Source organism: Trachypithecus francoisi, unplaced genomic scaffold (assembly GCF_009764315.1).
Source record: "Trachypithecus francoisi isolate TF-2019V2 unplaced genomic scaffold, Tfra_2.0 Lachesis_group20, whole genome shotgun sequence".
Taxonomy (NCBI): Eukaryota; Metazoa; Chordata; class Mammalia; order Primates; family Cercopithecidae; genus Trachypithecus; species Trachypithecus francoisi.
In genome coordinates this window covers 65,353,428-65,380,614 of record NW_022681466.1, presented here as the reverse complement: position 1 = coordinate 65,380,614, position 27,187 = coordinate 65,353,428, and the positions used below count along the sequence as shown (strand labels likewise).

General features: G+C 49.4%; 1 protein-coding gene and 1 long non-coding RNA gene across 13 annotated transcripts; one reads left to right on the top strand and one right to left on the bottom strand.

Annotated features, from left to right (window-relative positions):
* Positions 1-977: 977 nt before the first annotated feature.
* On the bottom strand, positions 978-27,183 carry LOC117067817. Of its 9 annotated transcripts, none has more exons than XR_004430851.1 (7): positions 27,002-27,183; positions 24,626-24,719; positions 23,122-23,196; positions 20,075-20,176; positions 17,947-18,083; positions 11,669-12,889; positions 978-1,410 (listed from the first exon to the last, which is right to left on the bottom strand). It is a non-coding gene; the product is annotated as an uncharacterized LOC117067817 (long non-coding RNA). The 9 variants fall into 9 exon arrangements; XR_004430853.1 differs by lacking the exon at positions 978-1,410 and adding an exon at positions 8,653-8,688; XR_004430852.1 differs by lacking the exon at positions 978-1,410 and adding an exon at positions 9,668-10,565.
* ALOX12 (arachidonate 12-lipoxygenase, 12S type) lies at positions 10,626-25,582 on the top strand. Of its 4 annotated transcripts, none has more exons than XM_033184840.1 (14): positions 10,626-11,759; positions 12,634-12,835; positions 13,998-14,079; positions 14,191-14,313; positions 14,429-14,532; positions 14,782-14,942; positions 15,817-15,960; positions 17,068-17,277; positions 20,484-20,570; positions 21,068-21,237; positions 21,683-21,804; positions 24,577-24,677; positions 24,786-24,956; positions 25,069-25,582. In XM_033184840.1, exons 1-14 carry the CDS (start codon positions 11,370-11,372, stop codon positions 25,246-25,248), a joined length of 2,247 nt encoding a protein of 748 aa, XP_033040731.1. In that variant the 5' UTR covers positions 10,626-11,369; the 3' UTR covers positions 25,249-25,582. The 4 variants fall into 4 exon arrangements, with proteins under 4 accessions (XP_033040731.1, XP_033040732.1, XP_033040734.1 ...); XM_033184842.1 differs by lacking the exon at positions 10,626-11,759 and adding an exon at positions 11,870-12,066 and having other exon boundaries at positions 25,069-25,577; XM_033184841.1 differs by lacking the exon at positions 20,484-20,570.
* Positions 27,184-27,187: the final 4 nt, after the last annotated feature.

Below are 27,187 nucleotides of genomic sequence, written 5' to 3'. Positions count from 1 at the left end.
AGCTGGGATTACAGGGGCCCGCCACCGTGCCTGGCTAATTTTTGTATTTTTTGTAGAGATGGGGTTTCACCATGTTGGCCAGGCTGATCTTGAACTTCTGACTTCATGATCCACCCGCCCCGGCCTCCCAGAGTGCTGGGATTACAGGCATGAGCCACCATGCCTGGCCAATATAGAAACTATTAATCAGATGTTTAAGTCACTGTATTTGGGGGAGGTTTGTTACAGAGCTTAGCCTATACTTTCACTAACAAACATACATTCAAAACTTTGAGGGAAGTTTATCTCCCATCCAGGATTCTAGTCTTAGGCAAATTACCAGTCAAGTTTAAGTTGAATAGAGACAGTTTCAAATATGCAAATGTCAAAAAATGTACCTCTTAAGCACTCCTTCTCAGCAAATGATTGGAGCAAAGACTACTGTCATGTGCATGTGTATGTATGCTAGGTGCACAGTAACCAAGATATATGCCCAGGCACACTGGCTCACACCTATAATCCCAACACTGTGGGAGGCCAAGGTAGGAGGATCACTTGAGGCCAGGAGTTCAAGACCAGCCTGAGCAACATAGGGTGACTTTGTCTCTACAAAAAATAAAAAAAATAATAATAATTAGCCTGGCATGGTGGTGAGAGCCTGTAGTCCGAGCAACTCGTGAGGCTGAGGTGGGAGGATCAGTCGAGCCTAGGATTTCAAGGCCATTAATGAAGAAACTAAAGAAGGAATAAATGAAGTTTATCCCTTCATTTGTTAAACAGATAAATAATATCTACCACTTGGGTTTTGTAAGATTCAATTGAACACATTTCTTTTCTTGCTTCCATCAAAATCATTCACACACACACACACACACACACAGCCCTGATTGTAGCCAATTGTTCTTGAGGATAGGAAGGCAATGTATGAATCTTGAGAGAGTCAATCTGCACTTTTCAGTTTACAGACACTGGTGGAGAAGACAGTGAAACCTGCGAACTTGACCTTGGAAAATCATTTATTTACGTTAAGAAGTAGATGGCCCATTATTATTTACGAAATACCTTGAAGAGACATTTTGGTTTTGGAAAGCGGGCTGACAGAGCAGAGCTCGGATGGGAGATGAAACAATGAGAGATAAGTTGTTTGACATAATAAAAGAATACAGACTTTCCCCGATTATACTAAACAGAACCAAGATAAAGTAAGATTTTCCACAACAAGGCACTCAGGGATGGCGATGGAGGCGCTGTGGATCAAGTCAGCCAGAGAGAAATTTCTGGGGGCTGGAACGGTTACAAAATAATGTTAAGAGTATAGCCAGGTGTGATGCCACACCCCTGTGATCCCAGCTACTTGGGAGGCTGAGGCAGGAAGATGGCTTGAGGCCAGGATTTCAAGGCCAGCCTGGGCAACGTGGCGAGATGCTGTCTCTGAAAAAAAAAAAAAAAGAAAGAAAGAAAAGAATGTTAGGAAGATAGATGGCTAATATCAAGCTTTATAGCTGATCCTGTCCTTATTTAAAATTCCAATAGTTTGTTCATGATGGATTTCTTCCATTCATTTTGGTGTTTTAAATATTGCATTAAATTGTTATTTATTTTGAGCACTGAGTTTTTGGTGGCCCCTTAAATATGGCACTCAAGGAGAGTGCCTCGCTGGCTTCACCCTGGTCCCTGCCCTTCTAAACCTTCAGGAAAAGTCTGTGACATGGGCCAGCTCTGTGTTGATGATAGCTGCCAAATAGGGTTTAGCTCAGGGGGGAACAAAGACCCCATCGGCAGCAGGCAAGACATGAAAATTCTCTAGAAATCAGTGAGAGCGATCTGAACAATGGAGGATTACAAGGTAAACCTTAGAGCAAAGAGAAAAGTAAACAGAGCATGGAATAGTGACGGGGTGTTGCTGGGGATCCCAGAGAAGAGGTGAAGTTTTGCTGTCCCCCGTGCCCACTGTTGGACGCGAAAGCTCAACTGTTCTTTCAGCTGAGCTTCTTGCAGATAGAATGAGAAATTCAAAATACCCTGGCTGGGCTTCCAGCTGGGTCCTGATAGGAGAGTCTGAGGGTTGGGTGCTGGGTCCCTGAGGAATAGCCTAGCAGCGGGGGCTTGAAGTGGGGGGCCAGGATGGGCCTTCCAGCCTCTTTACAGGAATGTTAGAGGCTGGGCACAGTGGCTCACACCTGTAATCCCAGCACTTTGAGAGGCTGAGGCAGGTGGATCACTTGAGGTCTGGAGTTCGAGACCAGCCTGGCCAACATGGTGAAATCCCAACTCTACTAAAAATACAAAAATTAGCTGGGCGTGGTGGTGCATGCCTGTAATCCCAGCTACTCAGGAGGCTGAGGCAGAAGAATCACTTGAGCCTGGGAGGCGGAGGTTGCGGTGAGCTGAGATCGCACTACTGCACTCCAGTCTGGGTGACACAGTGAGACCGTCTCAAAAAAAAAAAAAAAAAATAGAAATGTCGAGTAGAGCCAGTTCCAGAATAAGTGAATGCAAGGCGTTCAGAGATGTCATTCAGTGCACAGTATGTGTAGGATGGCTGTTTTGACATCATGTTTGCTTAAAATACAAATTGATAACAAATAAGAATGTGGCCGGGCGCGGTGGCTCAAGCCTGTAATCCCAGCACTTTGGGAGGCCGAGACGGGCGGATCACGAGGTCAGGAGATCGAGACCATCCTGGCTAATACGGTGAAACCCTGTCTCTACTTAAAAATACAAAAAAAAAAAAACTAGCCGGGCGACGAGGCGGGCGCCTGTAGTCCCAGCTACTCGGGAGGCTGAGGCAGGAGAATGGCGTAAACCCGGGAGGCGGAGCTTGCAGTGAGCTGAGATCCGGCCACTGCGCTCCAGCCTGGGTGGCAGAGCGAGACTCCATCTCAAAACAAAAACAAAAACAAAAAAAACAAATAAGAATGTTCATCCCTGCTCCACCACTGATGTCTGGGGAGATAAGAACAAGGAAGGGGCTCCTGTCAGCCTCTGTCAGGCAAAGCCTTGGGGTACCTGTTCCACCCATTGATGTTCTGATGAGTCCAATGTTTTATTTTTCCAGTGTCAGCAATCGAGCAGTGAGTACTACTAGAGGAATCATACCCTTGACCGGGCACGGTGGCTCATGCCTGTAATTCCAGCACTTTGGGAGGCTGAGGGGGGCAGATCACCCGAGGTCAGGAGTTCGAGACCAGCCTAACCAACATGGGGAAACCCCATCTCTACTAAAAATACAAAATTAGCTGGGCATGGTGGCGCACGCCTGTAATCTCAGCTACTCAGGAGACTGAGGCAGAAGAATCGCTTGAACCCGGGAGGTGGAGGTTGCAGTGAGCCGAGATCGCACCACTGCATTCCAGCCTGGGCTCAAAACTCCCTCAAAAAAAAAAAGAAAGACAGAAAGAAATCACACCCTTGAACAAACAGGTAAATTCATGATCAACAACTTTCGCCTAGTGTCTCAGCCATGCCAAGCACTCCTCTCTCAGCCCCTCATTCAGCTCTCTCGATTATGCCCTCAGTCTATCCAGACTTTCTCCACTCTCCTTCTATCTCTGAAATGCCCCTACAACTCCCTTGACCCTCAGAAGCCAGATCCTTGTCAACCACTTCACAGAGAAAATGCAACTCACCAGACGGGATATTTCCCCACACCTCATTTTCAAGTTCATTTGCTGCCAATTCCATTTGTTTTGATTTGTTTTCTATCACAAAGGAAGAATTGTCTGTTGCTTCAGGCCATGTTCCTCTACTTTTTTCCATCATTGCCCCCTTACGGAGCCTTTAAGACTTTATTTATTTATTTATTTATTTATTTATTTTTGAGACAGAGTTTCGCTCTTGTTACCTGGGCTGGAGTGCAATGGCATGATCTCAGCTCACCACAAACTTCGCCCCCCAGGTTCAAGTGATTCTCCTGCCTCAGCCTCCCAAAGAGCTGGGATTTCAGGCATGCGCCACCACGCCGACTAATTTTGTATTTTTAGTAGAGATGGGGTTTCTCCGTGTTGGCCAGGCTGGTCTCGAACTCCCAACCTCAGGTGATCTGCCTGCCTCAGCCTCCCAAAGTGCTGGGAATTACAGGTGTGAGCCACCGCGGCTGGCCCTAAAACATTTTTTCCTAATTGCTCCCCCCTCCCACTACCTTGTGAAATTTGAACCCCTTAATATCTGTTTGTGTACTCTGACCCTTTCAAGGGCCACAAATCATTGCAACATCCAAGACGTGGTTGCCCGCTCTGAGAATGCACCATCTATCTATGGCCATAGCACCCTGAACGCATCCAATCTCATCGGATCTCAGATGCTAAGCAGGGCCAGGCCTGGTTAGTACTTAGATGGGAAAATGCAGATATATGGCCAGTTCCTCCACCCATTCTCCAGATTTTGCCTCCTCCTTTGGGGCCTTCCCCTCATCACTTACACCCAAGTCCTCCAGCATCGTAACCTGTCCCTCTCACTAGCTCTACTGATTACCCATCTCCAGCTCTGGTCTTCCGTCTGTTCCCTTCACAGCCTATTTCTCAAAAGGCATGCTACCCTCCAAAATGCACTCTGCCTCCATCTCTCCACTGAATCTGTTCCCTGTAATATCACGAACACACTCTGTGGGCCCACACACACACATACTCTTTCAGCCAGCATTTCCCTGTAAGAGCACACTACCAGCCCTTGCCTAGGACATAGCAATACTGAAGGATGTCTTTCACCAGAACTGTTTATAACTATCTGAAGCCTTTTTCCCAGCTTTACTGAGGTATGACTGACAAACAAAAGTTGGCTATTTCAGGGTGTATGATGTGATGTTTACTATATGTCCACAGTTTGAAATGATTGCCACAATCAAGCTAGTTAATAATATCCATCACCTCACATAGTTACCTTTTTTTCATTGTGCTGAAAATACTTCAGCAAATTTCCAGTATACAATACATTATTATTAACTACAGTCACTGCTGTGGTTGGGATATGGTTTGTCCCCATCAAATGTCATGTTGAAATTTAATCCCCAACTGGGAGCGGTGGCTCACGCCTGTAATCCCAGCACTTTGGGAGGCCGAGGTGGGCAGATTGCTTGAGCCAAGGCATTAGAGACCAGCCTCGGCAACATGGTGAAACCCTGTCTCTACAAAAAAAAAAAAAAAAATTAGCCAGGTATGGTGGCCCATGCCTCAGCTACTAGAGAGGCTGAGGTGGGAGGATCGCTTGAGCCCGGGGACGTAGAGGCTGCAGTGACCTGAGACTGCACCACTGCACTCCAGCCTGGGCAACAGAGTGAGACCCTATCTCAAAAAAAAAAAAAAAAAAAGGAAATGTAATCCGCGGTATAGCAGTGTTGGGAGATGGGGCCTAGTGAGAGGTGTTTGGGCCATGGGGGTGGATCCCTCATGAATGGCCTGGTGCCCTTCTCACAGTAGTGAGTTCTCACTCGCATGAGCCTAGACTGATTCTTGGGGGAATGAATTCAACCCCATGACAGTGCGTTGTTATAAAACCAGGGTGCCCCTTGGGTTTGGTTCCTCTTCACAGGTGCTCATTTCCCCTCTGACCTTTTCCACCATGTTTCAACTCATCACAAAAGCCTTCACCAGCCAGGTGCAGTGGCTCATGCCTGTAATCTCAGCACTTTGGGAGGCCGAGGTGGGTGGATCACGACATCAAGAGATCGAGACCATCCTGGCCAATATGGTGAAACCTGGTATCTACTAAAAATACAAAATTAGCTTGGCGTCGTGGCACGCGCCTGTAGTCCCAGCTACTCGGGAGGCTGAGGCAGGCGAATTGCTTGAACCCAGGAGGTGGAGGTTGCAGACAGTCGAGATGGCGCCACTGCACTCCAGCCTGGCAACAGAGTAAGACTCCATCTCAAAAAAAAAAAGAAAGTGAGATAGCATTATTACTAATATGGAGAAAGCTTTAGTGGTCTGGATAGAAGATTAAACAATCCACAACATTCCCTTAAACCAAGCCTAATCCAGAATAAGGCTCAAACTTTCTTCAAGTCTTCAAGTCTGTGAAGGGTGAGAGAGGTGAGGAAGCTGCAGGAAGCTAGCAGAGTTGGCTCATGAGATTTAAGGAAATTAGCCATCTCCATAACATCAAAGTGCAAGGTGAAGCAGCAAGTGCTGATGGAGAAGCTGCAGCAAGTTCTCCAGAAGATCCAGCTAAGATCATTGAAGAAGGTGGCTACACTAAACAACAGATTTTCACTGCAGTTTAAAGTCTTGTATTGGAAGAAGATACCATCTAGGACTTTCATAGCTAGAGAGGAAAAGTCAATACCTGCCTTCAAAACTTCAAAGGCAGGCCAGGCTCAGTGGCTCATGCCTGTAAGTTTAAAGTCTCATATTGGAAGAAGATGCCATCTAGGACTTTCATAGCTAGAGAGGAGAAGTCAATACCTGCCTTCAAAATTTCAAAGGGAGGCTGGACGCGGTGGCTCACGCCCGTAACCCCAGCACTTTGGGAGGCTGAGGGGGTGGATCACAAGGTCAAGAGTTCGAGACCAGCCTGGCCAACATGGTGAAACCCCATCTCTACTAAATATACAAAAATGAGCTGTGCATGGTGGCACATGCCTATAGTACCAGCTGCTCGGGAGGCTGAGGCAGGACAATCACTTGAATCCGGGAGGCGGAGGTTGCAGTGAGCCGAGATCGTGCCACTGCACTCCAGCCTGGGCGACAGAGTGAGACTCTGTCTCAAAAACAACACAAAAAAAAAACTTCAAAGGGCAAGCTGAGTCTCACAAGAAGCTAATGCAGCTGTTGACTTTAAGTTGAAGCCAGTGCCCATTTATCATTCTGAAAATCCGAGGGCCCTTGAGAATTTGCCTAAATCTACTCTGCCTGTGTCTTTACATGGAACAACAAAGCCTGGATGACACATCTGCTTACATCATGATTTACTAAATATTTTAAACCCACTGTTCATACCTACTGCTGACAAAAAAGATTCCTTTCAAAACATGACTGCTCATTTAGAATGTACGTGTCACCCAAGAGCTCTGATGGAGATGTACAGGGAGATTAATGCTGTTTTCGAGACTGCTAACACATCATTCATTCTGCAGCCCACGGATCAAGGAGTAATTTTGACCTTCACATGTAATCATTTCAAAAAACAGGGCCGAGGCGGGCGTATCACCTGAGGTCAGGAGTTTGAGACCAGCTTGACCAACATGGTGAAACCCTGTCTCTACTAAAAATACAAAAATTAGCTGGGTATGATGGTGGTGGGCACCTGTAATCCCAGCTACTCGGGAGGCTGAGGCAGGAGAATCGCTTGAACCCGGGAGGTGGAGGTGGCAGTGAGCTGAGATTGCGCCACTGCGCTCCAGCCTGGGCAACAAGAGCGAAAACCACGTCACACACACACACACAAAAAAAACCTGACTGCAGTTTGAGCCACACTGGCAGAGGAGAAAGGAAAAGGATGAAACTATTCTTGTGTAGAGAAACTCTTTAACAAGCCTTTTTGGCTCTGAAATGTAAGATCTACCCCCATCACCCATATCCCCTGGGCCACAGCCTAATGGAAGAAGCTTTGATCAAGAAGGTAAATTGGCTGGGCGCAGTGGCTCACGCCTGTAATCCCAGCACTTTGGGAGGATGAGGTGTGCAGATCACTTGAGGCCAGGAGTTTGAGACCAGCCTGGCCAACATGGCAAAAACCTCTCTCTATTTAAAATATATATATACCAAAAATTAGCTGGGCAAGGTGGCGGGCGCCTGTAATCCTAGCTACTCAGGAGGCTGAGGCAGGAGAATTGCTTGAACCCAGGAGGCGGAGGTTATACTGAGCCAAGATCATGCCACTGCACTCCAACCTGAGCAACAGAGTACGACTCTGTCTCAGACAAAAAAAAAAAAGTTAAATTGTTCTGCAGAGAGGTAATGGGAATGTGGGAGTTGGCTACTGGCATAGACAGCAGGGAATCAGGAGTTTAAAAGAAGAAAGTTTACATTTGGCATGCATGTGTGCCCACGTGGGCTTTCCTACTGCTAAGGGTGCTGATAAAATAAAGCCCCTGGTCCTTCCTATATCATAAATAGGCAAAATGGTAATTGTCAGGGACAAATAACAATTTAAAAATAAAACGGCCAGGTGCGGTGGCTCAACCCTGTAGTGTCAGCACTTTGGGAGGGAGGCCAAGGCTGGTGGATCACTTGAGCCCAGGAGTTTGAGACTAGCTTGGGCAACATGGCAAAACCCCATCTCTACAAAAAATACAAAAATTAGTCGGGCGTGGTGGCGCGGGCCTGTAGTCCCAGCTACTGGGGAGGCTGAGGCAGTATAATCAACTGAGCCTGGGAGATCGAGGTTGCAGTGAGCCGTGATGGCGCCATTGCCCTCCAGTCTGGGTGACAGAGTGAGACCCTGTCTCAAAAAAAAAAAAAAAAAGCCTCAGTTTGGGCTATTATAACTAAATACCAGCCAGGCACGGTAGCTATGCCTGTAATCCTAGCACTTTGGGAGGCCAAGGTGGGGGAATCACCTGAGGTCAGGAGTTGGAAACCAGCCTGGCCAACATGGTGAAACCCCATCTCTATCAAAAATACAAAAATTAGCCAGGTGTAGTGGTGCCCACCTGTAGTCCCAGCTACTCAGGAGACTGAGACAGGAGAATCGCTTGAACCCGGGAGGTGGAGACTGCAGTGGGACAAGGTCATGCCATTGCACTCCAGTCTGGGCAACAGAACAAGACTCCATCTCAAAAAAAAAAGAAAAAAATATTAAAGGCTTAGTTCTCCCTGTTGAAAATAAGGGAAGAGACTTCTCCACCCTCTCTTTTCTTAGAAAATTTGCTTTAGAAAACTTGTAAATTTTTTTTTTTCTTTTTGAGATGGAGTCTCGCTCTTGTCGCCCAGGCTGGAGTACAGTGGCACAATCTCGGCTCACTGCAACCTCCGCCTCCCAGGTTCAAGCGATTCTCCTGCCTCAACCTCCCAAGTTGGTGGGATTACAGGCATCTGCCACCACACCTGGCTAATATTTTTTATTTTTAGTAGAGACGGGGTTTCCCCATGTTGGCCAGACTGGTCTCAAACTCCTGACCTCAGGTGATCCATCCATCCCAGCCTCCCAAAGTGCTGGGATTACAGGCGTGAGCCACCGCACCCGGCAAGAAAACTTGTAAGTTATTTTCTGTCTCTTCAAAATGTGTATAAATCTTTTCAGAAGCCACACAGCCTCTTGCCAGCTCTACTACCCAGGAATGTCTTTCACAAAGACCTGGGAGCCATCTCCTAAACACCAAGAAAGATGGAACCTTCATTTCCCAGTTTCTGTGGGAGGGTAGGACTAACTTAGATGGACACTTTGCTTAAGCTGCAAAACTATCTGCTGTCATAAAAATCTGAAAAGCTGGCTGGGCACAGTGGCTCACGCCTGCAATCCCAGCACTTTGGGAAGCCGAGGCGGGTGGATCACCTGAGGTCAGGAGTTTGAGACCAGCCTGGCCAATATGGCAAAACCCCATCTCTACCAAAAGTACAAAAACTAGCCAGGCTTGGTGGTTCACACCTGTAATCCCAGCTACTCAGGAAGCTGAGGCCGGAGAATCGCTTGAACCTGGGAGGTGTAGGTTGAAGTGAGTTGAGATCACGCCACTGCACTCCAGCCTGGGCAACAGAATGAGACTCCATCTCAAAAAAAAAAAAAAAAAGAGAGAGAGAGAGAGAGAAGTTTTTCTTCTGATTAATTAGCTAACATAGACGGTCATCACAATTGTCAGATGCCTCTAGACTGCACTATATGTGACAAATGGTGCTATCGAGTCCTCCTAAGGATTAGTTACAGTTTTTCTTGAGAACATGTGTGTAATGGGCTGTATCTGCTTGGCTAGGTAAGAATGAGACTTCCTTCTGCCTTTGCAGTCTCTTAGCAACTGCCTGTGGTGTGCATCACATTCTGGTTTAATGTTTATTCAATCATAAAACTGTTTTCTTTCTTCACTACTTTCGTGGAGAGGTTTTTTCTGGGTTGGGAGGACATTGTGCTTCTAATTATATTCTCCCAACATAGCGCATGTGCTTAAAAGGGAAACAAAAGCGGGAGGGGAAGGGTCTAGAGCGCTAAGAGCTCTAGTGAGAGGCTAGGCCTAGAGAGGGACATGGAGAAACAGCATGGGAAGAGGAACGGTAGAGGAGCAATGCTAACATTCGCTTGTAAATAATAAAATCACAGCAGCTAATACACAGAGGGACTATGCGCCACGCACTGTTCTCACTGTTTAGCCATATTCACTCATTTAGCATGCGCAGTAGCTTGAATCTGTTCTCTCAATTATTCTTTCCCTCTCTGTGCACATGGCCCTAGAGTACACTAGAGTGGGCAGAAAAGGAGTCACAAAACAGCAGAGAAACAGTGCTTTTGGAAGTAGGTATGAGACAAACTCTTTTCTAGGCAACAGTAACCCACGAAAATGTGTGTGGAAAGGCCAGATCCTACTATTAGGCAGGATGGGAATTTGAGTCATTTTATTTGGATATTACAGAATAGGGTGACCTCAGAAAACTGGAAGAACTGGGGACCAGCAAATGGCAGACCTGCAGTCCTGAGCACAGAGAATGTGGGCCAGAGTGGACCTAGAAGACAAGAAAGGGAATCGAATCCAGTAAGGGGCAGACACTTCTGGGAGGTCTGGAGGCTGGAAGGCAGGGCTAAAACTCTCACTCACTTACCTCTATCAACAACTAGGGCACCAAGTCATTTTTGAGGACTGGCTCAAGAAAGCAGATTTACCTTACACTGGCCTAGCCCAGGCCACCAGATACATCCACAGAGAGCCAAATGCATATAATCACTTGGATTAAGATCTAGACAGAGACCTGTGCAGCAGGCTTCATCTGACTGATTCCTGGACGGGAGACAAAGCCTGAGCTCCGAACCATCCTTCAATGTTTACAAAGGCCCTAAACAGCAGTTGGCCAATTGCTGTTCCTGGATTTCCAGGAGACCTGAGACCCATGAAGGACCAGGAAACAGCTTGGGGATAAAAGATTAACCTGGAACCTACTGGAGCGGAAGGGGCTGCATTCACCTGGAAAGGACAAAGTTCGTGGGAACTGCCCATGTAGGCCAGGTCCCTAAGCAATTCCATCCCGCACCGGAACAACCCGACTGGTGTTCCTGGGCCCCTAACACTGTCCGTACCCGCTATGGAGGTTGGACAAAATGAGATTTTTCACTGCCCTGCCTCAGGCCTCTCTCAAAGGTCTGGCCCATGATATTTGGTGTACACTGGCACTCCAAAGCCCAGATATTTGAAACGGGGTGGGGAGCAGGTGTTGAGCGGCTACATTTCCAGGTTCTAGGTAGCCTGGGAAACCCCTGGTCGCTGACGGAAGCACAGCGTTTAAGGGCGGCAGAGCTCAGATACTAGAAGACACATGGGCGGCGCCGGGTCTAGCTGCGGGACATCCCCAGACCCCAGCACAGCCTCCCAGGCCGACCTTCCAGAAGCCGGCCCACTGCCTTCCCCGGGTCCCAGCCCAGAAAAGCGGAGACCTTCCCCTCCGTTTGGAAGAGGGACTCATCCCCTACTTCCTCCTAGCTCCCCCAGAAGACCTGGAGACCTCGGGAAGTGTCCTCATCCATGTTCGCTCCAACCCAGGGGCTCCTGCCCATCCCGATCCCGCCTTCCCAGGAGGTCCAGGAAAGCCAGCCGCACCCACTCCGTTGGCCTCACCCCGGCTCGGGCCCCTTTATCATCCCGCAGCTACGCTCGGACCAGGAGGCACAGCCAGTCCCTGCAGCCGGCTCTACCGCTCTGCTCGCAGGTTTGGGCTAGTCTGGGGCGGGGACTTGGGAGCGTCTAAAACTTGGGAGGAGGGCGGGGCTGCAGACCCGTCATTTAAAGGTCGGAACTGGCCCCGAGGCGCCAGCAGCCCTGGGCGGTCCCGGGAATCGCGCAGCACCGGGCTCCCCTCGCCTAAGCTGCTGGGGGGCGCCATGGGCCGCTACCGCATCCGCGTGGCCACCGGGGCCTGGCTCTTCTCCGGGTCGCACAACCTCGTGCAGCTTTGGCTGGTCGGGGCGCGCGGGGAGGCGGAGCTGGAGCTGCAGCTACGGCCGGCGCGGGGAGAGGTCAGCGTGGGGAGCGAGGGGAGCGGGGGCAGCGGGGACCCCCGGCCGGGGCCGAGCTGGGCTCGGGGCGGGAGGGCGGGAGGCTGGGGGCGAGGTGACAGCGCGACCTCGCGGACTGGGACTTCCACGAAGTTGGGACGCGTGGGGCAAGATCAGGGACAGGGTCCGGAGCTGGGATCCCGGGCTGGGCTCAACCCCATCTCCCGTCCCCGCCCCTGGTCCCGGCAGCCTCCAGTTCCTTCTCCCACTGACCCAGAGCCAACGTAAGTATAAGGCCAGGGTTCAGACGAGAAGCTCCTCCAAGCACCGGGGCGGGGAGAGCTCAGTTAATGGGACCCACGGGGGCGATGCTGCTCCAGCATCAGCTCCAGGCACTGCGGGCCCTCGTTCTCCACCTGACTCCGGGCGTCTGAGACTCAAAGAGCAGATCTTGCGTGGGCGGGAACGAGGCGATGCTGTCTTTGGAGGCCCTGAGAATCTGAGGTTGCACAGGAGAGCGGCTCCGTCCTCGAAACGGCCTCGGTCGGGTCCCTCCTATTAAGTCTGGCCTGGGTCTGGCCCACACAGGAGGAGGAGTTTGATCGTGACGTTGCAGAGGACTTGGGGCTCCTGCAGTTCGTGAGGCTGCGCAAACACCACTGGCTGGTGGACGACGCGTGGTTCTGCGACCGCATCACGGTGCAGGGCCCTGGAGCCTGCGCGGAGGCGGCCTTCCCGTGCTACCGCTGGGTGCAGGGCGAGGACATCCTGAGCCTGCCCGAGGGCACCGGTGAGAAGGCGGCGTCGGGGAAGGAGGTGCAAGGTCCCGGGAACTGCTGCGGGGCTAGGAGGACAGAGCTAATGACGGTCGGAGCGGACTTAGAGGATGTATGGGCCCAGCGCAAGTGAAGTGTAGGAATCCCAGGGTGCTGGACAGGAAACGGGAAGGAGTTATGAATTCCCAAAGTTGTACACAGGCTAAGAGAGACTGCACTTGAGGCTGGAGGCAGGGAGTAAGTGATCTGGAGATTCCATCTTCCAAGAAGGCAAAGACAGAAAGTGGAAGTTGCAGCGATCCAGGAAAACAGAGATGCAAAGTAAACGTAGGAAGATGTCCAGGTGACTCAGAAGTCAGGTGAGGGGACCACATGGAACAGGAGCGGGTGGGTGACCCGTGAGAGCAGACAGCTAAGGGAAGCAAACATAGGATGCTGGAGAGCTGGTTTGGTTGGAATAACACGGAAGACACCCGTGAAAGACAAGCAGCACACTGGCCAGCAGGAGGCGGGGAGGAATGAGGATGGCAAATACTGAATTTTTAACCACTGGTAACGAGTAAAAGAGAGATGAATCCAGAGACGAGTGAGGGTGGTAGGGATGGAACATCAAATCTATGACTTTGAGGCAGGTGAGTGTAAATGCAGAAAAGAGCCAGAATAAGTCAGTAGATACAAACTATGATGGTAAATCCAGAAAGGTGAGGTTAAAAAAAAAAAGGCAAATGTAGAATCTTTTGAGGACAGGTGAAGGTGTGGCAGGTGAGGTTTAAGATGTGAAATTAATCAAAGCAATTTGTAGTAGACAGTAGGCGTAGGTGTACAGGTGACTAAGATTTCATCACCTTAATTAAGGTGATTTTTTTCCAACCATAGATATTGATGAAGTAAGGCCAGGTAGGGGAAGATGAGTGAAGGAGCAAGAAATGGTGGCAAACAGGAGGTTTTTATCTATAGGCAAAGGATGAGGGCTGAAATAAGAGAAAGCAGGAGTGCAAAGTTGGCAAAGATGGGAAAAATGTGTCTGGGGGATAATCAAATGAGGCAAAGCCAAAGATAAACGCAACAGTGCGTGGCTGAAAACACGGAATACGGCTACCCACAGGGAGATGAGGACAAGAGGCGGGCAGAGGACCAGACAGAGCCGTGAGGCCAATTGTCCTGATGTCTCCCCAGCCCGCCTGCCAGGAGACAATGCCTTGGATGTGTTCCAGAAGCATCGAGAGAAGGAACTGAAAGACAGACAGCAGATCTACTGGTGACCACCCACGCCTTAAACTCCCCCTGCCACCACTATCCCACCCCTTCCCTGCCCCTGCCCCCATCACTGACCATGACACCCTTCTGAAGCTTTGTCCCCAACTCCTAGCTGGGCCACCTGGAAGGAAGGGTTACCCCTGACCATCGCTGCAGAGCGTAAGGATGATCTACCTCCAAATATGAGATTCCACGAGGAGAAGAGGCTGGACTTTGAATGGACACTGAAGGCAGGGTGAGAAAAAGCCTGGACCTAGGAGTGAAATAAAGGCTGGGAGGTCTAAGAATGATGGTAGATGGTGAGGAACTGAGGGATCAGCTGATGAGTTAAGCCTCAATACCTGTCCTAGGGCTCTGGAGATGGCCCTCAAACGTGTTTACACCCTCCTGAGCTCCTGGAACTGCCTAGAAGACTTTGATCAGATCTTCTGGGGCCAGAAGAATGCCCTGGCTGGTCAGTGGTTCCCCCAGGTCTCCATAATCCCTTAATGGCCCCTCTGGATGACTCATCACACTCCACAGTCCCCTGTAACTCTTTGCAAGAAGAGACCTTACCATATCTGGTCAACTCAAAGAGGCCTTGAGAATGAAAACGCAGAGGCTGGGTTCAGGGTGGGTCATATACCTGAACCCCTGGGGTTGACTCTGGAGGAGGGATATGCAGGCTGTGGTACATATATCCTCCTTCCACCGCCCCCCACAGAGAAGGTTCACCAGTGCTGGCAGGATGATGAGCTGTTCGGCTACCAGTTCGTCAATGGTGCCAACCCCATGCTGTTGAGACGCTCGACCTCTCTGCCCTCCAGGCTAGTGCTGCCCTCGGGGATGGAAGAGCTTAGGGCTCAATTGGAGAAAGAACTTCAGGTACCTCTCCTTCCCCTGCCTGGCACTGTTCTCTCCTTAGTAGTGTGGTGAGAACGGACAGAGAGAAACCAAACTGAGTCACAGGAAGGCAGGCTGCAGTACTGCGCTGCCCCTTGGTGCAGTCCTGTGCTGGAAAAATACAGAAACAAAACATGTAGGGGAAAAAACTATGAGGAGCTCCCAGCCTGAAGGGGAAAACAGAATGGATCCCCAGCACACAGCGAGGGGCTGGAGATGTTAGCAGGAACAATGACATTCCCTGGCCGCAGTGTTCTGGACTCCAGTGTTCACGGGCAGGGAGAAAAGTGAGGAAGTGCCATCAGGTGCAGAGAATCTGGGAGGCTTTCTAGACAAAGAGACCGGGGTTTGGAAGCGATGGACTGTGCTGAGGACAAGCCTAGGCAAAATGTGTGCGTGTGCATGTGTGTGCTGTATGTGATGGCAGGGGCAGCGAGGAGAAGCTCTCTGGAATATTTGGCAGAGGAGGTGAGATTTGAATAGGGAATGAAAGAGCATTTGCTGAGCTGATAGGAGCCAAAACCGGAGCGCAGACCATTCAGGAACGATCAGAAAGGTGCCTGGCCATTTGACAGGGGATCAGTTTACAATGCCTGTGATGCCAACTGGATTGAGCAGGCCTGGTTCCAAACCCAGATCTGCCACCACATCCACGCACAAGACATCTACCCTCATCAGACTGTTTCTTCACTTTAAGATGAGAGGAACTGGACCAGGGGCTCTAGTTCTCCCAGCAGGACTCCGGCACTGACACAGGAGAATGGCAAGAAGCTAGACTAAATCTCTTGCCCTTTGCCCTGGCCCTCTGGGGGTAGACTGTGAACTCTCAAAATGGATACATCCCTCCTGTCCCCAGAATGGTTCCCTGTTTGAAGCTGACTTCATCCTTCTGGATGGAATTCCAGCCAACGTGATCCGAGGAGAGAAGCAGTACCTGGCTGCCCCCCTCGTCATGCTGAAGATGGAGCCTAACGGGAAACTGCTGCCCATGGTCATCCAGGTAAGGGCCCTGGGCCTCTCCCGCAACGCTACGCTCTGTTCACCTCAACCTCTGCTCCCAGGGACCCAGCCCCCCGCTCTTGGCTCCCAAACCCCATCCTCACTCAGTGAGACTTGCCTTCATGTCACTATTTGCCTGTACTCTCGTCTCCCCTGCCTCATCCAACTAGAAGTACTTGTTCAAGAGTCAAAATGGCCTCTTGGAGTTCTCATCCTGTATCCAATGGTCCTCAAACTTCAGTGGGCATCAGAATCACCTGAAGTGCTTGTTGAAATGCAGATTTCTAGGTCCCATGACCAGACTTTCTGAGTCAGTATGTCTGGGGTGGGAACTGAGAGTTTGCGTTTTTATAAGTTCCAAAGTGATGCTGACACTACCAGTTCAGGACTACACTTTGAGAATCACTATTTAATCTCTCTGTGGCCTCTGACTCTGAACCCTCATCGTCTCTTCAATATCTTGTCTCTCAATTTTTTTTTTCCTTTGAGACATAATCTCACTGTATCACCCAGGCTGGTGTACAGTGGTGCGATCTTGGCTCACTGCAACGTGCGCCTCCTGGGTTCAAGCGATTCTCCACCTCAGTCCCTCCAGTAGCTGGGACCACAGGCATGCGCCACCATGCCTGGCTAATTTTTGTATTTTTTGTAGAGATGGGGTTTCGCCATCTTACCCAGGCTGGTCTTGAACTTCTGGGCTCAAGTAATCTGCCTGCCTCGGCCTCCCAAAGTGCTGGGATTGCAGGTGTGAGCCACTGCACCTGGCCTTCCCTCACTATTCCTAACAGTCAGGTGACGAGAACTGTCAATAATCTCACACCTCCTGTTCCTCCTTCACATTCCACCACCCTCTGAGCGCCAACCACCATCTGGCCCAACCAGAGAACAGGGCCTCCTTCTGGACCCCTTCTTCCAGCCCCTCCTACCCTCCACCTGATATCAGGGCGCTCCAGCTAGCAAGCGGCAGGCTGGGAGGGCTCGCAGTCCTCCTGCCAGACTGTAATCTCCTAGAAGGCAATAATCTTACTTAGTCATCTCCGTTTCCTCAAGAATGCTGACTATAATGTCATACACGGAATGGGAGTTCAATAGTTTCTCTTTCTCCCAGATTCAGCCTCCCAACCCCAGCTCTCCAATCCCAACACTGTTCCTGCCCTCGGACCCCCCACTTGCTTGGCTCCTGGCAAAGTCCTGGGTCCGAAATTCAGATTTCCAACTCCACCAGCTCCAGTACCACCTGCTGAACACGCATCTGGTGGCTGAGGTCATCGCTGTCGCCACCATGCGGTGCCTCCCAGGACTGCACCCCATCTTCAAGGTACTTATTAACCTATTCAATCACATATCCCTCAGACCCCAGAGAGAGGAACAGCCCAATATCAAATGATATTGCAGCAGCAAAAACTCTTTGTCGCAATTTGTGAGTGAAGAGGAGACTGTATCGATATCTTGAGATGCTGATTTTAATTACGTGTATTGTTTAGTCACTTAACATTATACAGGAACCCTCTGAAATTCTCAGAGATCTGACCGTCTAGCAGTGCGCTCACAGCAGGGCTGGAACACTGTTAGTAAAACAAAAGCCGTATCCCTACCTTAGATTTAGTATTCAGCCAGAAAAACAAGTGGTGCCCATAAGAACCAACCAGAGAACAGTATCTGGTACTAGAGTTTGAAATCACAAGGGACAGCCTATAACAGTCTAGTATTGATGAAGAATGTTTCTCCCCAACTGAGGAGTCAGCTAAGTAGAAACAGATCAAAAGACAAGGAAGAGCAGCCAGCAAGCCACTCAGACCTGCCCAACAGTAAGGTGAACAGAAATGTACGTTAGCATGGTAGTGACACGAATGAAAAGGAAAGAATCTAAAATGTAGTGAAGGGAGGAAACGGTAGCTGCAGCGTGCCTGGGTGTAGAGAGAGAAAAGCCAGAAGTCCAAGCTTCTGCCACACCTATAAGTCCATGGGGCGGGTGTGTTATACTGACCTAGAAATACTGTGGTTTTAAGAGCTGGGTGTGGTGGTTCATGCCTGTAATCCCAGTGCTTTGGGTGGCCAAAGCAGTATGATTGCTTAAGACCAGGAGTTCAAGACCAGCCTGGGCAACACAGCAAGTCCCGGTCTCTAAATAAAAAAAAAAAAAAAAGAAAGAAAGAAATACTGTAATTTTATAAAACAGAGAGTTCAGTATATATTGCTAGGGAGAAGGCAAAATAAGACCTGTGCTTGCTTAAGAAAATGTTCTTAAAATCTTGATGAGGCCGGGCATGGTGGCTCATGCCTGTAATCCCAGCACTTTGGGAGGCCGAGGCAGGCGGATCATGAGGTCAGGAGATCGAGACCATCCCGGCTAATGCGGTGAAACCCCGTCTCTACTAAAAATACAAAAAAATTAGCAAGGCGTGCTGGCGGGTGCCTATAGTCCCAGCTTCTCAGGAGGCTGAGGCAGGAGAATGGTGTGAACCCGGGAGGCGGCGGAGCTTGCAGTGAGCGGAGATCGCGCCACTGCACTCCAGCCTGGGTGACAGAGTGAGACTCTGTCTCAAAAAAAAAAAAAATCTTGATGATACTTTACATATAGGGAATGTGGCAGAGGGAGCACAAAAATGATACGAGCTTACAAACCAGAGTAATTGTCAGAAACAGTAAAGTTAGGAGAAACCAGAGTCAGCAAAAATGAGGTGTTTGGTTTTAGGTACATGGAGTTTGATGTATTGGCAAGATATGCAAGTAAGTCCTGGGTAAAAACAACTGAATTGTTTTCAGCTGGGGGCCTCCACCCGGACCCCTCAAGCCTGGCCAGCACAGCTGTGCTGCCTCTGGAGTTACCCCTTTGGTAACACAGACAAGATGGAGACCAGTCTGATGAATGGAATCTTGGATTTCCTTCATCTCATGCTGTCTCCTGCTTCTCCATCCTCTGCTCCACACAAACAAGAGAAGCCTCTATTTGCACTTACAATTCCCTTTCCTAGTTCAGTCCTCTCTGTGTCTCCTCTCACCACAGTAATGCCATCCCCCCGCAGACAGCTGACTTGCTGGCAGGTGCACACGAGGGTCAAGCCTGCAGCTGTTCTTAACAGTGGCCTATGCAGGCTCTGGCTTTGGATTGCTGGGGTCTTAGTCCTGAACCCCAGCCTCAAAAATTTCCAGATGTCCTCACATGTTCCATCATGAGGCTGTTAGAGGTTAAAATGACTTAATGGTGTGACACAAGTTACATGCTACAAAAAACATTAGTTCTTGCAATTTTTTTTTTTTTTTCAGAGACAAGTTCTCACTCTGTCACCTAGGCTGGAGTGCAGTGGCGTAGTCATAACTCACTGCAGCTTCAAACTCCCGGGCTGAAGCGATCCTCTAACCTCGGCCTTCAGAGTAGCTGGGACTACAGGTGTGCAGCACTATGCCTGGCTAATTTTTTTAATTTTTTGTAGAGACAGGGTTTTGCCATGTGGCCCAAGCTAGTCTCAAATTCCTGGGCCCAAGCGATCCTCCTGCCTCAGCCTCCCAAGTAACCTGGATTGCAGGCACACGCCGCCACATCCGGCTAGTTCTTGCAATTATTATTATTAGGGATGGTTCATCCTTAGACATCCTCTCTCCTCATGTGGACTTTGGCCTTTCTGGGACATTCGGCATCTTTCATGAATCTTCTGAAAAGCTTCAGATTAATGTGAGCTGCTCTGATATCTTAACACCCAAGGTATCACTTGGGTCATTGCCAGTGTCCAGCATCAACAATTCAGACAAACACCAAAACTGCTTAAAACCTGCATATTAACTACGTGGAAAGGAAGACAAACAGTCTAAGATAAAAAGAAACGCATGTAAGGACCAGGTGGCCTTTTTTTAATAGCTAAGGAGAAGCAGGAGAGGAGGGTCCAACAGTGCCTAAGTAGACGTGGAAAAAGATTTGCTTAAACAGGTAGCTGAATACAGCTCTTCTAGTTCTGACCGAAAATACTCTCCCCACCCATCCCCTAAAGAAACCCAACCGTGAAACAACTAAAAGATGGAGATGCAGCTTTGATAATAAGCAGGGAGGCTAGTTTAAGAGAATGTGAATGACAGAGGAGGTAGCAAAGAAAATCACAAGGGGCTGATTCATAACACACCTATACTCAAGGTGGAAACAACGAAGCGGACAGCTACTATTCCAGGACTCTTGCGTGGACTGGACACTCTCCAACATCCTTAGGTGAGCAGCACCACAGCCCCTGAGATAAGAGAGTCTATTACTGCCCCCTGTTGACAAATGGAGAGATTGCAGATTCGAGGGTTATTAACTTGGCCAAGTCTCAAAATGAGGAGTAAAGTGTAGGTTAAAATTCTGGTCAGTCTGGCTCCAGGGCTCAACTCACAGGGAAGGTGGAGAGCACGAGGGTGAGTGATCAGAGCAGCAGGAGACCAGCCTGTCAAGAAAAGCATCAAGAGGAGAAGGCGCCATGCTGGGTGCCACGCCCTACCAGGAAGGACCCAAGTATGGCCTCCACCAGTCACACCCTCCAATCCCCTCCTCTCCAGCTCCTGATCCCCCATATCCGCTACACCATGGAAATCAACACCCGGGCCCGGACCCAACTCATCTCAGATGGAGGAATTTTTGATAAGGTGAGGAGGGTACGGGGCATGAGACTGCCTCATCCACCTCTCCATGAGCTACCACTTTCAGGATCCAAGACCAACTATGTGTGAATGTCCTCACTCTTAATCTATGAACCTGTCCCTTTTATACCCATGTCTTTTTTTTTTTTCTGAGACACAGTCGCTCTGTCGCCCAGGCTGGAGTGCAGCAGCATCATCTCGGCTCACTGCCACCTCCACCTCCTGGGTTCAAGCGATTCTCCTGCCTCGGCCTCAAGTAGCTGGGATTACAGGCACCCGCCACCACGCCCAGCTGATTTTTATATTTTTAGTAGAGATGGGGTTTCACTGTGTTGGCCAGACTGGTCTCGAACTCCTGACCTCATGATCCACCCGCCTCGGCCTCCCAACGTGCTGTATACCCATGTCTTAATATCTGAAAATCTCACATCTGCCCCGCTTTATGGAAGATGTGATGGTTCTCCAGCCCTGTTTCCCCTAAGACTTGTGATCTCCTGTCCCAGGCAGTGAGCACAGGTGGAGGGGGCCATGTGCAGTTGCTTCGTCGGGCAACGGCTCAGCTGACCTACTGCTCCCTCTGTCCTCCTGACGACCTGGCTGACCGGGGCCTGCTGGGACTCCCAGGTGCTCTCTATGCCCGTGATGCTTTACGGCTCTGGGAGATCATTGCCAGGTAAGGAGGAGCTGACGAATGGGGGAGGAGGGGGGCTCTGGCCTGAGGCCAGCATGGGGCAAAAGCAAGAAGGTCCAGACAGGAGAAGCAGAGAACTCAATCCTGGGGAGAGATGAGGAAGAGTGAAGACACACGGGGTGGCTCTGAAAATGAGGAGACCGGGATGGGGCAGAGAGAGGAGGTGAGGGGAGCTGCTGGGGGAGACTGGGGGAGGTGTCTGGAAAAATCAAGATTTCTGAGGATGTGTGACAGCAACCGTGTGAATTCCTAGAACTAAGGACCCACATCTCCCATGAGATGCTAGTGTGTTTAGAGGGCTGAGGATGTCCCGAAGGCAAGGTCTCTTCCCAGATACTGTGGAAGCATTGGGCAGATGCCACAGAAAGAGGAATGGAGGTCAGAGGCCGGGGCCTTCTGCTCGCAAGTGCCTTTTCTCCCTGGGCAGGTATGTGGAGGGGATCGTCCACTTCTTCTACCAAAGGGATGACGTCGTGAGGGGGGACCCTGAGCTGCAGGCCTGGTGTCGGGAGATCACGGAGGTGGGGCTGTGCCAGGCCCAGGACCGAGGTAAGATCCATTCCAGAGAGAAAAGAAGCTCCTGGGAGACTCTGCTAGGGCCCCTTCCCAGCCCTGCCCTTCTGGGGACAGGACCCCAGCCTCTCATCACACCTCCCTTCCTCCCTGCACACAGGAAAGCATATGTATCCCATTCCTACCTCCTCAAACTCAGGGCAATTCTAGCGACCCAAGGACTGTCCTCCTCGGATACCCTGGCCATCAACCCCTAGTCCCACCCCACCAGTCACCGATGCCCCTGAACTGCCATATCCTGGAGCCCACCAGGCCACAGCCACAGCTCAGAGGGGTCTGCACAGTCCCTGCTGGGCTCATATTCTCCCAATGGTTCCGTTTTCCTAACTGAGGACGTAAATGGGAAGATTTTCCCTCCAAAACCCATAAGGACCCACCCTGGCTTTCCCTCCCTCTCTTCCTGCCTGCCACTGTCCAGCACGCCCAGAGGGTCCAGGAATACTGCACGCTTGCTACAGTGCAAGGTCAGCTCTTGATGCAAGCTCAATCCTATACATGCTTTGCCTCAAACCCAAACTCAGCACCCTGATCCTTGGAGCTCAGGTTTCTTTGGCTAATCCAACCCTCCCACCCTAACCACCCCTTGGCCAGAATCTAGCCACTACCATATTTGAACCTCTGAGGAAGAAAAAGCCTTTGCTGAGCTCTTAGGTTTAATCACACAGGCCCCAGCCTGGACTGCTGTCACTCATCCTTCGGCCCCTCCCCTTCACACTAGAGATCTAGGCCTTGAATACCATCCTCTGCCTCTGTGGGACAACTACAGACATTTACTGGGGAGCTCTTATGGCCAATCCTGGGAATGTGGCAAACGTCCTTACCCAGGAGGGAGCCTCTCCCTGATGAATCTGCACCACCCCACCCTTCCAGGACCAAACTCTCTCTAGTTCTTCTCAGTACAGTCCCTTAGACTCCTAGCAGTTTGGGCTACTACAACAAAACACTGGCCGGGCACAGTGGCTCACACCTGTAATCCCAGCACTTTGGGAGGCGGAGGTCGGTGGATCACGAGGTCAGGAGTTCGAGACCAGCCTGGCCAACATACTGAAATCCTGTCTCTACTAAAAATATAAAAATTAGCCAGGCGTGGTGGCGTGCACCTGTAATCCAGCTACTCAGGAGGCTGAGGCAGGAGAATTGCTTGAACTTGAGAGGTGGAGGTTGCAGTGAGCCAAGATCACGCCATTGCACTCCAGCCTGGGCAACAGAGTAAAACTCTGTCTCAAAAAAAAAAAAAAAAAACCATACACCATAGACTGGGTGGCTTACAAACAACAGAAATGTATTACTCACAGTTCCAGAGGCTGGAAGTTCAAGATCAGGTTCTGGCGAGAGCCCTCTTCCAGGCTGCCCACAGTCGATTTCTCCCTGTATCCTCACACAGCAGAAAGATAGCAAGCTAGCACTCTGTCCTCTGCTCATAAAGGTATTAAACCCATTCAGGAGGGCTGTACCCTCACACCCTAATTATCTTGTGGGGCTTCACCTCCAAATACGATCACAATGGCATTAGATTTCAACATAAAAATTTTTCAGAGCCAAAGATATTCAGTTCATGACACACGTTAACTTTAACCTCCACTAACTGCCCTCCCCCTTGTTCTCTTCCAGTTCTCATAGCTCACCTCTGTCTAGTTTTCCCAACAGGCATTTTAGAGGCTAAAATTAAAAATGCTGTGGGATTAGCAGTCAGGAACCTGAGTTCAAGGTCAGCCTCTGCCTTTTCCTGACTAGGCAGTCCTGACAGTGTATTCTCTATGGCCTTTGATTTTCTTACCTATGAAATGAGAGTAATTATATTTATTCCACTTAACTGATAAGATTATTGGGTCTCCCAGCACTTTGGGAGGCCGAGGTGAGCAGATCACCTGAGGTCAGGAGTTCGAGACCAGCCTGGCCAACACAGTGAAACCCCATCTCTACTGAAAATACAAAAATTAGCCGGGCATGGTGGTGGGCGCCTGTAATCCCAGCTACTTGGGAGGCTGAGGCAGGCGAATCACTTGAACCCGAGAGGCGGTGGTTACACTGAGCCGAGATTGTGCCACTGCACTCCAGCCTGGGCAACAGAGCAAGACTCCGTCTCAAAAAAAAAAAGATTATCGGGTCTCTGAGCCCCCATATCCACTGTAAGATGGGTGGCCTGAGATAACCTTTGTGGGAGACCCCCTCGCTGTGACACTGGAAATCCATGACTTATTCCCCACCTTATAACACAGACACTTGTAATTCTGTCTAGGTATAGGAGTAAGCATTCCTAAATTATTTATTTATTTTTTAATTTTTAAATAGAGACAGGCTCTTGCTCTGTCACCTGACACCAGCAATCCTCCTGCCTTGGCCTCCCAAAGTGCTGGGATTACAGGCAGGAGTCACCGACCACGCATCCCTCAATTCTTCACCACTTTTTGAGGCAAGGGATATTTGGTCACTCAGAACTTTTCAGCCCCCAATGCTTCCATAACAATAATTATTACTTATTGAGCATTTATTACCAACCAGGTGATTTTGATACACCATCTCATTTATAATGTAGGTATCATCCATATTTTACAGGTGAAAAAACTGAGGTTCAAAGAGGTTAAGCTGGCCTATGGTAACTAAGTGTAAGTGACTGAGCCAGGACTCAAACCCATGTCTGATGCAAATATGACTCATCAATTCTAAAATACGGGCATCCCAAAACAATAGCCTTTGTTCCTCTCTTCTTGTGCTGTAGCTTCTAACTCCTATTCCTTTCCTGCCCAGGTTTTCCTGTCTCCTTCCAGTCCCAGAGTCAACTCTGCCATTTCCTCACCATGTGCGTCTTCACGTGCACTGCCCAGCATGCCGCCATCAACCAGGGCCAGGTATGGACAGCTGAAAGCCCAGGTCCCTGAAGGCAAGGTGACCTGAGGGAGAGATGGGAGTTCAAACCCTAAGTACCAGGGTTCTAGGGTTACGGTTTCTTCCTCCAGCTGGACTGGTATGCCTGGGTCCCTAATGCCCCATGCACAATGCGGATGCCCCCACCCACCACCAAGGAAGACGTGACAATGGCCACAGTGATGGGATCACTACCTGATGTCCAGCAGGCCTGTCTCCAAATGGCCATCTCATGGCATCTGGGTCGCCGCCAGCCGGACATGGTGAGAGGGGACTCCCAGGACAGGAAATGACAGTTGGAAAGGAAACATTAGAGTGGAGGGCTGGGCTCTGGGTGCGTTTGTCTTTAGAAACTGATCCTTTGTTCTGTCTCAGGTGCCTCTGGGGCATCACAAAGAAAAATATTTCTCAGGCCCCAAGCCCAAAGCTGTGCTAAACCAATTCCGAACAGATTTGGAAAACCTGGAAAAGGAGATTACAGCCCGGAATGAGCAACTTGACTGGCCCTATGAATACCTGAAGCCCAGCTGCATAGAGAATAGTGTCACCATCTGAGCCGTAGAGTGACTCCACCTGCAAGATTTCACATCAGCTTTAGGACTGACATTTCTATCTTGAATTTCATGCTTTACTAAAGTCTCTGCTGCTAAGGCTCTATTTCCTCCCCCAGTTAAACTCCCTACATTAGTATTCCACTAGCCCAGCGGAGCAGTAAACTTTCTCTGCAAAGACTAGATCCTTTTTTACGCTTTGCAGGCCCCATAGTCACTGTCTCAACTACTCAGCTCTCCTGCTACAGCATGAAGGCAGCCACAGACAACATGGAAATGAGTGTGACTATGTTCCAATAAAACTTTATGGACACAGATATGAATGTTACATCACAAAATAGTCTTCTTTTGGTTTTTATTCAACCATTTAAAATGCAAAAAAATCCACAAACAAATGTGCTTTGTTTGAGACACACACAGCCAGGCTACAGACTGGATTTGGCCCTTAAACTCTGCACTAGCCTGAGGACCTGACCCTACTTCCAAAACATCCAAGATCACGAAGCAGGGGGATTTCTTAGAAAAATCAACTTACCCCAGCTAACTCTCCATTCCCAGGAACCAACCTTCACGCCGGGTGGCCGATGTATAAATTCCTGACTCGGTTCTTTGGCAATTTCCTTCCACCCATATTTCTCCTGTTCACCCATGTACCCCAAAAGTCCCTGAATAAGAATGATGCTTTGGGGGCAGAATAAAAACCACTGCCCCAAAATGGCTTCTTTCTCCAGACAGTGCCAGATGACAGGCACATACTTCATGTCGCAAAGCTACTTTCCCAGCCCCTTTAATACTCTGGGAACTATGTGTTTGCCACATTCCAAGTTATCTTTCACAAGCCTTTTAAGAACGATATGCACAAAATAAATGGACAAGAACTACAAAGTTATTCTAGCCAATGATAGTGTTTATTTGTTAGGTCCTGGGGCCTCAAGGTCAAATGATCCCTCTCAATTATTCTGAGGTCATTGTCCTCACTAGAGTGGGTACAACTTGCTGAGTGCAATATTGTGCTCTTCAAACATCCCTATTTCTTTTTTTTTTTTTTGAGACGTAGTATCCCTCTGTTGCCCAGGCTGGAATGCAGTGGTGGCATCTCGGCTCACTGCAACCTTCGCCTCCCAGGTTCATGCGATTATCCCGCCTCAGCCTCCCGAGTAGCTGAGATCACAAGCTCGTGCCACCACACCAGGCTAATTTTTGTAATTTTTAGTAGAGACGGGGTTTCGCCACGTTGACCAGGCTGGTCTCGAACTCCCGACCTCAGGTGATCCGCCTGCCCCGACATTCATATTTCTCAATAATTATTACAGATCTGTCACTCCAGTTAAGCATACAAATGGCTTTTTTGGAGAGGATGACCTATTTATATTTTTAAATCTTATATCCTACCTTATTCAAAAGACCTATCAGTTTTCCTAGAGAAGCAAAGTGATATTTTTATGTACATTTAACAGGATTGCTTACCTTCACAACCTGCTCAGTCGGCTTTCCCTGGACTTCTCCTAACCGCCCATTTTTCCTGAATTTGGCATCGAGAGTTACAGTATTTCAAGTGAGATGATAAAATGTTACTTAGGAGAAACGGTTCCAATGCCAAGAACCTTAAGCAATTTTAAAGCGTTCTAGCCACAAAACCATGCCTGACCCCCAAAAGGGGGTCCTAACTCCTTTATACTGTCAGAATCTCAATTTTAAAAGGGAGGAGTGAGTGGAGGTAGAAACGCTCTCTGTTGGTGATAATCTGTCTTACTTACCATTTCCCCAGCACAGGAGAGATTAAGGAATTTCAGGTAAAAATTGGATGGTTCCAATCCTCCGATCCTAAGAGCCCATCGCCCCAGCTCCCAGGAGCTCCGCCAGTTAGACTTTTTTGCCCAAGGCCTGGTTACTGCTAGTTCCTCGTCACGTGACTTCACATACTTGGTCACGTGACATGCCAG

Excerpts from the sequence above, each read along its gene's own strand:
- ALOX12 (XM_033184840.1), top strand. The coding sequence starts at position 11,370 with ATGGGCGGCGCCGGGTCTAGCTGCGGGACATCCCCAGACCCCAGCACA. Across the intron at positions 14,533-14,781 it reads CCAGAAGAATGCCCTGGCTG|AGAAGGTTCACCAGTGCTGG; the intron begins GTCAGTGGTTCC and ends CGCCCCCCACAG. Across the intron at positions 20,571-21,067 it reads ATGGAGGAATTTTTGATAAG|GCAGTGAGCACAGGTGGAGG; the intron begins GTGAGGAGGGTA and ends CTCCTGTCCCAG.